The sequence below is a fragment of the Acomys russatus genome, chromosome 32, assembly GCF_903995435.1.
Source record: "Acomys russatus chromosome 32, mAcoRus1.1, whole genome shotgun sequence".
Classification (NCBI taxonomy): domain Eukaryota; kingdom Metazoa; phylum Chordata; class Mammalia; order Rodentia; family Muridae; genus Acomys; species Acomys russatus.
Genome location: NC_067168.1, coordinates 33,429,667 through 33,443,540, shown reverse-complemented (window position 1 = coordinate 33,443,540; position 13,874 = coordinate 33,429,667). Strand labels below are relative to the sequence as shown.

The window sequence follows — 13,874 nt, the reverse complement described above, 5'->3', positions numbered from 1 at the left end:
TATTAATCCACCCACCTAAGGGTTATTTTCTCCTATCAAATTAGCACTCTTTTATCTAAGGGATTATAGTTCTTTGGCTTCTTGAAGCCAGTTATGCAAAAAAGTGTCAACAGAGATCAGATAGCTTCTCTGTCTACCTATTCCATTACTGCATATGTTATTAGTGAAAATGTATATTTAAACCCTATCTCATTTGAGTTTAGAATAGTCTGCTATTTTTTTGTGTGTGTGTGTGTGTGTCTTGCACTTGTTTCTATATTGTCTCTTGATTCCCATAAATAACCTTTAGGTTCCTTGGCCAAACAGCAAGTGGTCATCTGGGAGCTGTATGAAAAAACAAAACCAAAAAAACCTCAAGGTTTTCAACAGCTCCTCAAGGCCGGGCTTGGTGGCACACGCCTTTATTCCCAGCACTCGGGAGGCAGAGGCAGGTGGATCTCTGTGAGTTCGAGGCCAGCCTAGTCTACAAAGCTAGTCCAAGACAGCCAAGGCTACACAGAGAAAAAAAAAAATCAAGAGCTCCTCAAAGGAAACTCCTTCTGTGGTCTCACTTTAAAGTACCACTAGAAACTCAGTTTTTTCTCCCCAACTTTTTCCCAATCTATCTTTTCCTTCTAAAAGGAGTCAAGGCTACCTGCTGTTTCTCCCCCACCCCCAGCCAAAAATTGTTATAGGGAGAGCAGTGGTAGCTAACAGAGCAGAGTAGATATGCTTTCTAGGTATTTGGTGATACTTTGTACAAACAGTGGTGCTCCTACCACATCAGGACAGATAGTTAGACCTACCTGGTAGACCTGGTATCAGCTTAGCTATGTTCAGGGTGCACATCTGATTCTTTGTTGCCAAGCTTATTTCATGAGTTTCAGAACTCTTGAGAAATTTACTATTCAGTTAGACCATCTTTGATCCTGACTATCAGAAGTTGTTAGAGTAAAAAAAGAAGAAGAAGAAGAAGAAGTGAAGAATTGCAGGAAATTTCATCATGTACAGGAAGAAATTGGCTACAGTGTTATTACTGATATGACATACTTACCCCGCCCTGTTTTGTCTTTTGTATCTGAATTGTTTATATGTTTGGGTGCTGGATTTAACTGCTGTAAAATAATTTTTCTTGTATTTCATATGGTTTTTTTTTTGTTTTTTTTTTTTTTATTTTTTGAGACAGAGTTTTTCTGTGTAGCCTTGGCTGTCCTGGACTCACTTTGTAGACCAGGCTGGCCTCGAACTCACAGCGATCCAACTGCCTCTGCCTCCCAAGTGCTGGGATTATAGGCGTGCGCCACCACGCCCGGCCTGAATTTTATACTTTAGTCTGCCCTTAACATAAAGGACAGTAATACAGGCCTTTCCCATGACATAAATTTTCACTCTACACCACTATCTACTGACTAACGAACCATTTAAGAAAAACATTCCCACACACACTGACACCCCACAATCCCAGCTCAGTTGTTAAAAGTGAGATGCTACCTCTGTTCTTAAGGTGATACTTCTGTTTCCCTTTTAAACCTTGTTTGTATTAGTGGTATGAGAAGACTAAGAAGTATAAAAACTTTCCTTCATGGTATTTTCAATAAATACTGGGAGAAAATAAGAGCTACTTCATCTTGGCTTCTTTTCTCCCTGCTGTGGTAAAATATTGTCACAAAAGCAACTCATCATAGTTCAAGGTACAGTTCATCACAGCGGCCATCAAGGCAGCAGGAGCTTGAAGCAGCTGGCCACACCGCATACCCAGTCAAGAAGCACAGAGCAATGAATGCCTGTTGCTGCTCAGCTTTCTCCATTTATACAGTTCAGGATCCCCTGTCCAGGAAATACCTGCCTATAATAAAGATGGGTCTTCCCACATTAGTTAACATAATTAAGTTCATCTCTAACAGGCATGACCAGAGACCCATCTTCCAGGTGATCCTAAACTTTGACAAGTTGACACTTAATGTCACAGAGCTTTTATTGAAGAACTATTGTGTTCTAGGTACTCTGCTGGAAACAATGCACCTAATGCCCATATGCCAGTAGCAGCATTGCCCCCACTTTATAGATGAGAAAAACAAGGATTAGGACAATTTATCAAACATATAGCACTGAGAATTTACTTATTTATATTAAGTCTTGTTATATCATCCAGGCTGGTCTTAAACTTGCAACCCCCTGCCTCAACCTCCTGAGTAGCTGAAATTACAGACATGAAGCACCACCCCTGGCTTAAAGCTGGAATTTGAACTCATATGTGTCTAATTTAAAAATCTATTATTTTTCTCCTATAGTGTTCTGCCTCTCAAAAGTTATGGATCAATATTATCAGATTGGGGCAGCAAGATGGCTCAGCAGGTAAAGGCTCATGATGCCAACCCTGATGACCTGAGTTTGATCACCAGGTCCCACATGGTGAAATGAGAGAACCAACTCCCACAAGCCGTCCTCTGACCTCCACATGAGCATGTGCTCCCCCACTAAATAAATAAATAAACAAATGTGATCTAAGTGAATAAATAAGTAAAACTACTAATGCCATCATGCTTCCCCCACCTCATTAAAATAAATTGTCATATTTTCCTCAAGAGACCACATCTTGCTTTCAGAGCTTAGATCCTAGAAACCCGTGTACACGTTATTTTCTCTCTCCCTCTCCCCTCCCCTCACACTCTTCCTCTCTCCTCCCCTCCTTGTTTGGGTCATCTGAGTCACTGAATTCTTCGCATTATCAGTAGTCCTCAAGAGTTTATAACTCATGAATCCATATGTTTCTCATATTTATGAATTTATACTTGAGACTGCCAGAGAGCACATGTGGGAAATTATTTTACATAGTCCTCAGATTATATGATTATATACAAATATCACTAGCCCTGGAAAATGGTCTAGTTCTTAAAGCTGGGTTGCTGCGATTAATGGAGTCCAGCTGGTGCTTTGTGAAGGCACTCACCTTTCATTGGGAACTAAAATTAAAAAGTCAAAAGCTTAGTCATAAAGGCAAAAAGTTTAAATCCACTTAATGAGGAAAATTAGCTGTTTCTCTTAAGCTACATTGTGCAAATTTATCCTTATACCTCCTTCTTTTGTCTGCAAATGCCTTCAAGTGGCCTGAGCCCTAGTAAAAAATCTCTTGTTTTGTTTTATTTTTGCTCCAAGAGTGCTGTAGGGCTGAGTAGAGTCAAGGGCCAGGCAAGAACCCTCACAAGGCAGGGGTGCTACAGATTGCCTTTTGAAACTCTTTCAACCTCATACCTTTGAACATGCAAGATAAGCACAAACCTAGCTTTGCACTAACCACAGCTTTACTTGCTCCCACAGGCTGCACTACTTAATTCTTTCCCCACCATCTTTGATGAGCTGCTGCAAATGTTTACTGTACAAGAGGTAGCAGAGTTTGTGAGGGGCACACTGGGGAGCATGCCTAGCACTGTGCACATTGGGCAGTCAATGGATGTGGTGAAGCTGCAGTCTATCGCCAGGACAGTGGACAGTCGCCTGTTTTCTTTTTCAGGTAAATTAAGTTGAAAAGAGACTCAGATTTTATTTCTTCCCTTCCTGGATGGTAGCCAAGTTTAAACTGTTAAAAGTATCCATTTAACAACAATGATGTAAGAAGCCACTGACCCTTTAAAAGTGTACAGATTTTAGTAAACTATGTGACACCTTAGGACATGCTCATCGGGTATTGTGTTAGTTCCTTCACTGCTGTAGCAGTAACATTTCATAAGCTAGGTGGCTTTAAAACAAAAAATAGTGCTGGGTATAATACCAGTTGTATCTCTGAGTTCCAGGCCAGCCTGGGCTACATAGGAAGACGTGTGTGTGTGTGTGTGTGTGTGTGTGTGTGTGTGTGTGTGTGTGTGTGTGTGTGTACACATGAGGACAAATGCCTGTAATTCAGCACATGAAAATTAAGGGTGATCCTTGGTTCCGTAGCAAGTTTGAAGTCAGCCTGGGTTACATGGAACCCTGTCTCTAAAACAAAACAAAACCTAAAAGGTTTAAATGCTTAATTTTTACATTTCTAAAGATTAGAAAGTTCAGGATCAAGGTGCCAGTAGGTTTGATGTCTAGTTGAGCCTACTTCCAGTTTCACAGGTATCTCTCTTCTCTGTTTTATCACCCAGCAGGAGGAGCAAGAGAAATCTCTGAGATCTCTTTTAAAGGGGCACTAGTCTCAGCCAGGCAAGGTAGCACACATTTCTAATCTCAGCACTTGGGAGGTAGAGACAGTCAGATCTCTATGCATCAAGACCACCCTGGTCTACATATCAAGTTCCTGCCACACTAGTCAGATGAAAGGACAAAGGGGGAGGAAAGAGAACAGAAGAAAAGGGTTCATTCCAAGAAGATGAGGATAAGCCAACAAAGTTTAAAAGGCCCAGAAAGGGGGCCTGGAAAACCCTATGCTTGTTTATTTCCTTGACTCACCAATCAGATTCTTTTACTCTTTTTCTTTTTTTAAGAGAATTGGAGCTCGGTGTGGTGGCGCATGCCTTTAATCCCAGCACTCAGGAGGCAGAGACAGGCGGATCTCTGTGAGTTCGAGGCCAGCCTGGTCTACACAGCGAGTCCAGGACAGTCAAGACTACACAGAGAAACCCGAGAGAGAGACAGAGACACAGACACAGACACAGACACAGACACAGACACAGAGAGACAGAGACAGACAGAGAGGGAGAAATGGACAGAAAACCTTTCATAGTCCTTAGGCCATCAGGACAGCCATTAGGCCATCAAGAGTCCAGGATACCTTTCAGAAAGAGCCTTTGGATTTATCCTTGAAACTATATTGCTTGTGATCAATTTCAACCTTCCACAGCATCAAATATGAGCCTGAGTACTTAAGTAGGATACCACTGTTCTAGAATAAACCTCCAAGCACAGGAATAAATCTGAAGCGTCAGCAAAAGTTATCTGAATTTTCATAATTAGAACTTTACATATTAATTTTTAATGTTTGACTTCAAAGCATAAGAACAAGTTATTAATTCAGTGCTGTATGCACTTGGAATACTAAGGAGCTGTTCTCACTGACTTAGCTTTACCAGTGTAGAACACTGCTGAGGGTACTGCTGTCATGAGATCAGCCCTCCTCCAGCAGCTATTGGTGATGAACTGCTCTCTCCTGCTTTAGGCTGAAAATGTTATCAGTGATCTGGACTCTGTCCTTATAGTTCTCACTTTATGTATTGTCAAAAAAGAGTGCTTTCAGAAAATGAAATATACAAGTGCTCTGACTGACATTTTTTGCTTCTATTATTTTTGTATGTGTTTAAATGCTTTCCACAGTCACTTAAGAAAACTCACATTGGACTATGTAGTTGGATTTTATGACAATCCACCACTAAATTTTCATTTGCATTTTATTGTAATTGAGTTATAGCACCTTCCCTAAAACAGGCTCTTTACCATTGACATCATATACACAATTCTTTATTCTCTGAACATACCAGTTGTCTTTGGCATGTTCTAACAACAAACTGCAGTTCTATCTGAAAGCAGTAGCTGGTTGTTACAAATCTATGTTTGTATTTTGTTCTAAAATACAAATATTATAGAACAGCTATCTGTTCTTTCTTAACAGCTTGTAAGTATTTGACAAAACACTGTCAAAATCCCTCATACATCATGTAATTTATCTTTGGCTTAATTTTTTTTTCTGGAGGCCATAGACACGGTTTAATGGTTAAGAGCACTGACTACTTCTCCAGATGTTCTAGGTTCAATTTCCAGCATCACCCACCTGTAATTACTGTCCTAGCAAATCTACTGCCCTCTTTTGACCTCCATAGCCACTGTATGTATGTAGTGTACAGACAAAACACCTATATGCATAATATAAACATGAAAGAAATTATTTCTGAAGGTCATGTAGAAATTTTTCTTGCGGGGAGTGGTTTCAAGACAAGGTTTCTCTGTATAGCCTTGGCTGTCCTGGACTCGCTTTGTAGACCAGGCTGGCTTGAACTCATAGCAATCCACTTGCCTCTGCTTCCCGAGTGCTGGGATTAAAGGTGTGCGCCACCACTGCCCAGCTTTCATGTGGAACTTTTAACTATGGTCAAATATAAATAATAAATTATATTTTCCATGGTTTGGGTTATTTTTCATCTAACTGAATCATTATGGCCAACTAGGACAGTATCTGCAGGGATGCACAATCACTATCGTGTAAGAGTTTAGGGTACCAGAAACATGTTCACAGTGGCATTTTACTTAGTGGAAGCGGCCATTAATACCCCATTTTACACAAAGGGAAAATCAAGCCTATGAGAAGAGGTGTCAGTCTGCTTAAGAACTTGAAATGAGGGCTGGAGAGATGGCTCAGTGGTTAAGAGTGCTGCCTGCTCTTCCAGAGGTCCTGAGTTCAATTCCCAGCAACCACACGATGGTTCACAACCATCTGTAATATGATCTGATGTCCTCTTCTGGCCTGCAGGTATACATGTAGACAGAACACTGTATACTTAATAAGAAATAAATAAATAATTTTTTAAAGAACTTGAAATGAATTAGTAAGGGAGTTTGAATATAATTCAGCCTGTCTGAATTAGGGGTTCCAGACATGGTTTCTTCTTCATGAAATGCTATTCTGGTAATATGAAGAAGAAGGAGGAGGAAGAAGAAGAGAAAGATATTTTAATGTATTCAGTACGTTTGGCATAAAAGCTCCCTAGTTATCAAAGGCTATGACAGGCTAACATTACACTCCTGTTCCACTCCTGTGAACATGCCAATAGCAGTCTAACAGAAAAGTGACAGAAAAGAGATAGGCCAGATGGTTTGACAAGGTGAGTGCATACCAGAATAGGAACGGCAGGCTACTTAGCCATGGCATGAACAGCAGCAGTTGGTAACTCCTAGTAAGCCTACTAATCTGGTTCATGATAAGTGTGACATCTACATGGATTTTTGTTCACTACAAACTGCTTTTAATTTGGTGTTTAATCATCTAAGAGATATCATTTGGAAGCAGACTTCTACTTATCAGATATCATTAGTGTAGGAGTCTAAAATAATAATAAAGGAAAAAAATGGAGAAAGCATGTCATAGGATGACTTACAATTTCCTTTTTCTTATTGTTTGGGATTTGTTTGTTTGTTTGTTTTGTTTTGTTTTTGAGACAGGATTTCTCTGTGTAGCCTTGGCTGTCCTGGACTTGCTTTGTAGACCAGGCTGGCCTCGAACTCACAGCAATCCACCTGCCTCTGCCTCCTGAGACTTATAATTCCTAGGCACAAGACTTTTAGACTTTTGGAAGTTGGTAAGCTCTCCTGTGACTCTATTCTTAACTTCACTTCCTTTTTTGTTTGGTTTGGTTTGGTTTGGTTTGGTTTGGTTTTTTGAGACAGGATTTCTCTGTGTAACAGCCCTGGCTGTCCTGGAACTCACTGTGTAGACCAGGCTGGCCTTGAACTCACAGAGACCCACCTGCCTCTGCTTCCCAATTGCTGGGATTAAAGGTGTGAGCCACCACCGCCCGGCTTAACTTCACCTTTAAGTCTCACAGTGCCACTGTCTTGTAGTAGTAGCTAGCTGTCCTCCAATGGACAACCTCATCTCTGTTTTCTATCCTAGAATCCCGTCGCATCCTACTTCCTGTGGTTCTTCATCACATTCATCTTCACCTGAGACAGCAGAAAGAGTTGCTCATCTGCTCAGGGATTCTGGGCAGCATCTTCTCCATCGTCAAGACCAGCTCTCTGGTAGTGACCCCACACACTCCCCTCTTACCTCTGCCCTGATCGTATGTTATTTTAGTCAGGAGCAGGCCAACAGCGATCACTTTGTACACTTGTCCATCAGAGATGGCTTTATTGGTGAAAGAAAAGTGCCCAAAGCCTGTGTGTGCCAAGCAGGTTTCTCATGCAGTGCATCTTTGGTGTATTAATAATTATACTATTATAAATGTACACTGGTTTATCACTTCCCATGGATTCAGTCAAGAAATTAAACACTACCAAACCAAATAACTCAATTGAGAAATGGGGCTTGGAACTAAACAGTGAATTCTCAACAGAGGAATATCAAATGGCTGAGAAACACTTAAAGAAATGCTCAACCTCCTTAGTCATCAGGGAAATGCAAATCAAAACAACTTCTGTGATTCCATCTTACACCCATCAGAATGTCTAAGATCAAAAATTCAAGTGACACCACATGCTGGCGAGGATGTGGGGAGAGAGGAATACTCCTTCATTGCTGGTGGGAATGCAAACTAGTACACCCACTTTGGAAATCTATCTGGTGCTATCTCAGAAAAATGGGAATAGGGCTTCCTCAAGACCCAGCTATTCCACTCCTTGGAATATACCCAGAAGATGCTCCAGCACGCAACAAGAAAATTTGCTCAACCATGTTCATAGCAGCCTTATTCATAATAGCCAGAACATGGAAACAGCCTAAGTGTCCATCAGTAGAAGAATGGATAAAAAACTGTGGTACATATACACTATGGAATACTACTCAGCTATTAAAAACAAGGAATTCCCGAAATTTGTGGATAAATGGATTGAGCTAGAAATGATCATAATGAGTGAGTTAACCCAGAAGCAGAAAGAATCAAATGGTATATACGCACTTATATCTGCATACTAGCCCAAGGGGCATGTCCCACGAAAGTCTTCACTAACCAGGAAACTGGGACAGAGGGGAGGACATCCTATTGGGACTCTAGATGAGAGAAGCATGGGAGAATAGCAAAGTAGAAGGATCCAGAGGGTCCTAGAAACCTACAAGTAGAACATTATGATAGACAGATTTGGGCCCAGGGGTCCTGCTCAAACTAAGGCACCAGCCAAGGACAATACAGGCGGCAAACTTTAAGCCCCTACCCAGATCTAGCCAACGGTCAGAACATTCTCCACAGTTGAGTGGAGAGTGGGATATGACTTTCTCACGTACTCTGGTGCCTCACATTTGACCATGTCCCCTGGAGGGGGAGACCTGGTGGCACTCAGAGGAAGGACAGCAGGTTGCCAAGAAGCGACTTGATACCCTATGAGCATATATGGGGGAGGTAATCTCCTTCAGGAACAGTCAAAGGGGAGGGGAATAATGGGAGAATGGGAAGATACAAGGGATGGGATAAACATTGAGATGTAACAAGAATAAATTAATTAAAAAAAAAAGAAATCACAAAAAAAAAAAAAAAAAAAAAAAAGAAGCTCAGTCATGTTTCATCATCTGTTTCTATCCAAAGAGATTAAGTTTGGATTCCTGGGAATTTTCTTAGAATTGTAAGTACAAATACCAGGAGGCAGACGCAGACTAGCAGGGAAGCTTGCTTTTTCAGGCAGTTTGATGGCGCTCTGACATCTTACCAGTTGAGGTCAGGGTGTGTATGCATAGCTATACGCTGCCTATAAGAATGCTGAGCCTGTGAGATGTAGGGTTATTCTTTAGATGTCAGGTTTTAACTAATGATGATTTAATCTATTTTATCTGTTTTCTTTTAAGGAAATATGTGGTAGAAGGAAAGAAATTGAGTAGGAGGAAAGCAAAAGCATAGAGAGAGTAGAATTTACTTTCATAATATTTATTTTATATACTTTCAATAGAAGAATTGTGTATTATAGAAAATTGAAAGGCTATAGGAAAGGTATAAAGAGAATGAAGAGCAAGCATGGGTTTTTATTACATAGTTTTCTTAAAGTTACTGCTCCTGGAATAAAATTTAAGTCCATTTAAAATAAAGGATAAGGCCCAGGTGATAGCACACAAAACTAGATAAGTTAGGTGGAACAAAAGAGGCTCCTAAAATAAAGACATACCATATATATATATATGTATAATAATATGAATATATATGTAAAAAATAAAAATGTTTATTTAATAAGAAACAAAGACATACTTCATTTGAGCAAAAGGCAGAAACCCAAAAGGAATCTCTAGTGTCCAGAATTAAAGTACCATCTAATGACAGAGGCACAACTTCCTCAGAAAGTGGTGCAATGATTGTAGTAACCTTATTGTTTTTGTTTTGGTTTGGTTTGGTTTTTTGGTTTTTGGTTTTTGGTTTTTTTCCTCCAGACAAGACCTGGCAACTCTCATTCCTACCAGGCCTCATAGAAGCCACACCAACCACATAATATCTAGTAGTCCAAGATCATAGATGAGGTGGCTTATTGCTAAAAGAAGGGAAGAAACTGAAGAAGGGTTTAAAAAATAAAAAAAAGGAAAAATGGAAACCAGTGAAAAAACCTAAAATATGTACTTTGGTTGTATTGGAGGAGTAGAGAGTTGAATATAATTAGTTAACTACAGCTGCTCAAACATGTATCAAAGAAAAGAATGTTATAATCACTTTGATAGATGGGAAAAATTAATTTAGCCACAACAGCCAAATCCTTGTGTGAAATAGGGCAGAATATAATTATGTTTGGTGAGCTGATAAAAGGAGATGAAATTTAAGCTCTGTGAGATCAGAAATAGTCTCTCTCTCTCTCTCATTCATCTCAGTATAGTCAGGTTCTCGAATAATGAATGGCCCATAGTAACAGTTAAAGGATGATAAGGTGGGTGGATAGAGGATGAGCATTATGATCAGGAGCAGTACAAATAATGTGAAGGGCTGGAGAGAGGGCTTAGTGTTTAAAGTGCTTGCTTTGCCGGCACAAGGGTGTGAATTTGGGTCTTCAGCACCCATGTAAAAACCTGGCACAAAGGTGCATATGTCTGTCACCCCAACACTGTGGGGAGGCAATGAACGGAGGAACAAGAAGATCCAGGAGGCTTGATGGCCAGCCATTCTGGATAAAATGGCTAACTCCAGGTTCAGTTGAAGACTTGATCTCAAATGATAATAATAAATAATAGTAATAATAATAATGGTGATGATGTAGAGAACAATAGAAGACATCTGTGTTGACTTCTGGACTCCCATGTGTGTGCACACAACTGTGTTCACCTGCATATATATGCCCCACACATGAACCACACACACACACAAGCCGGACTTGGTGGCGCATGCCTTTAATCCCAGCACTTGGGAGGCACAGGCAGGTGGATCACTGAGAGTTCGAGGCCAGCCTGGTCTACAAAGAGAGTCCAGGAAAGCCAAGCCTACACAGAGAAACCTTGTCTCAAAAAACCAAAACACACACATACACACACACACACACACACACACACACACTAAGAAAATAAAAAATGTAAATATATTTTGGAGAAGGGACAGTGGGAATCTCCTTGAAAGATGATTGAAGCCACCCTACAAAATTTGAAATGAATATGTGGTGTCCATAAAAGGGTAATACAGACTCTTCTAAAGGTCTGATACCTGGGAAGTAGCCTGTAATGAGAAGACATGTTCTGCTTTGGTAAGCTGTCAGAGAAAGACGGGTTGAGAATAAAGTCTTTCAGATGAGTGGGAATAGCAACAGACAGCAGCTAACAATGGCCGTAGAGGAGGTTTGCAGATGTTGAGGGTGTGGAGGGAGGAGCGAGGGGAGAGAGAGGGAGAAGGGGAAAAGCAAAAGCTGCCATTTCTCTGACTTGATTTTTCAAAGTGTCAGGAGAGGCATGCTATCTCTTCAGCACCTATAGAATCAAAGAAAAATTTTAGCTCAGGGCATTCACCTCTGTCCTGTGTATCAAAATTAACATGTCTGCCTGCAATTGAAATTTGTGGCTGGCATTAGTAAAAGCAAGGCCTCAGCCACCATGCTTGGACGGTAGAGCAGGCACGTCTCACCTCCTGCCAAAGTCATTGTCCTGGATTCCTTGCACACTTTGTATTGGTGAGTCTGCAAGATCAGTATTGGAGATCTAGTCAGAAGATCCCTCCTAATGTGGCTTAGTGAGTTCGCCTAACTGCATATCTGCCTAATGCTAACAGTGTGCTCTCTCATGGCTCACTCCAGGAGGCAGATGTCATGGAGGAAGTAGAGATGATGGTGGAGAGCCTCCTGGATGTGCTCTTACAGACTCTGCTCAGCATCATGAGTAGATCACATGCTCAGGAGGCGGTAAGAGGGCAGCGGTGCCCGCAGTGCACAGCAGAGATCACTGTTAGTAACTAACACTCAGGTGTTCTTGCTTTCTTCTCTAACCTGGGGCTTCTTACATCACTCCCAGCTCACCACCCACCATTTTCATCTCAGCTTTCTCCCTGCATGGTGGTCAGCATGTCACCCTCTCCACTCGGAAAACTCTAGTTTCCTACTCCCAGGAGACTACTTTAGAGAAGATTCAAGGAATGCTTTTTGTATGGTTTTCCAAACATAGTTGTAGTTGGTCTATGCCTTTAAGCCAGGTCACTTTTTATAAATGTTGAATGAAGCAGTGGTGCAGAAAAGTTGCAGGAAGAGACTAAAGATGAACAACAGGCAGGCCACCTCCTGTAGGAAACCTCCCTTATAGCTCTGCCAAATGGTAGGACAGAACAATTTTCTCTGAATTTTCTTGGGTCTACAGATTAATTAGTTTAGCACATAGTATTTGTATCTAAATTTTTGACATCAATAAAAATATAATGTAGAATTTTAGAGGTGGTGTTGAGCAATGATTTTAAATGACCCAATTAAGAGAGAAACAAACTGGAAAAGCATCTCAGAAGGAATAGAAATACAGAACCTTTGGCACCCAACCCCACTTGCATATCCAGAATGATTTTCAAGCCCTCATATGGTACCATGATAAACAGTTTGTGTGAACTCTTCCATTTGGGAGATGAGAGATTATAGAACTGTCTTTTAAATAATCATCTCTCGGAGCAAGCCAAACTAGCATGCCAGGGTGAGCATGTATTCTGGAGCATTTGGCCTAGGAAAAGTGTCTCCTCCATTAAGAACCCCTGTTGAAAAACATGAAGCTTAATAGGTTGTTTTTGCTTTTGTTTTTGTTTTTTTTTACTGTATGCACTGTCCTATTGCACAAGTCTGTGGTGTTCCTTAATGTGGCACCCTAGGAATGAACAGAAGTGGGACTCACTTGTAGGCTGTCAGGGTTGAAAGTCAGACCATTCATTTGTTCTAGTCAGATCCTAAAGTAAACTGCAACAAATTAGATATCAGAGATTTCAGATGGAGAACTTTTGTTTTTACTCCTTTGCCTTTTTTAATTTAATTTTCTTTTTTGATCACTTATGTCCCATTTTCCCAGTTCATCTGTCCTTCCCTAGAATACCCTTGTTGAAGGGCTGCCCTCTCCCAGCAGATGATCCTCATTTTGTCCCGAGAAGGAGAGGCTCTTTTTCTAAGTAACCGCTACAGACTTCAGTATTGTACTCCAACAATGAAAGACTATTTATCCAAAATTTTGCTGTAGAGAAAATGATAGTATTTCACTTGGCAGTACTTCATGTTATACGTGAAGGTTTTTCAATAATCTTGTGCTACAGAAGCTTTATTAAAACTCCAAAGCATTCCTAGAAAAAGAAAAATTCATTTTCAAAAACACAGTTGTCACCTTTCATCATGACCATTTGGGGCCATTTCAAACCCTCCCTTCTCTCCTTACCCTCTGTGATTTGGACAACAAAGCCCCTGTGACTGGCTGTGCTAAGTGGTTCTGTTCTTGTTCTTGTTTTTGGATTGGTCCCTAGGGTGAATATGTGTCCTGCCTCCTCTCACTGCTCCGTCAGATGTGTGACACCCATTACCAACACCTCTTAGACAACTTCCAGAGCAAAGATGAACTCAAGGTAGGTAACATATCACTGGCTTCTCACCCAAGAAAGGAGGTAGGCAGCCATAACTGCCCACAGGCTTCTCCCTGTCACAGGGCTGTATTCAAGTGCCCATCACTGCCTAGGGTATTAGATTCAGCCGACTATGTGACCTCCAGAAGCTGAAAGCTGGCAGTGCCCTTCACATAGCCTGGCCCCAGGTTAACACTTGGAAACGTTTCCCTGGCTGATAGCAGCCTTGTGAACATTTGCCTCTAGGAG

General features: G+C 40.9%; 1 protein-coding gene across 1 annotated transcript in view; it reads left to right on the top strand.

Moving 5' to 3' along the window:
- Dock3 (dedicator of cytokinesis 3) overlaps positions 1 to 13,874 on the top strand; it is a 328,616-nt gene that overhangs the window by 247,282 nt on the left and 67,460 nt on the right. The window contains exons 24-27 of the mRNA XM_051140503.1: positions 3,298 to 3,490; positions 7,562 to 7,689; positions 11,848 to 11,994; positions 13,530 to 13,628. Of these exons, the coding sequence (XP_050996460.1) occupies positions 3,298 to 3,490; positions 7,562 to 7,689; positions 11,848 to 11,994; positions 13,530 to 13,628 (567 nt within the window). The remainder of the gene's footprint in view (positions 1 to 3,297; positions 3,491 to 7,561; positions 7,690 to 11,847; positions 11,995 to 13,529; positions 13,629 to 13,874) is intronic.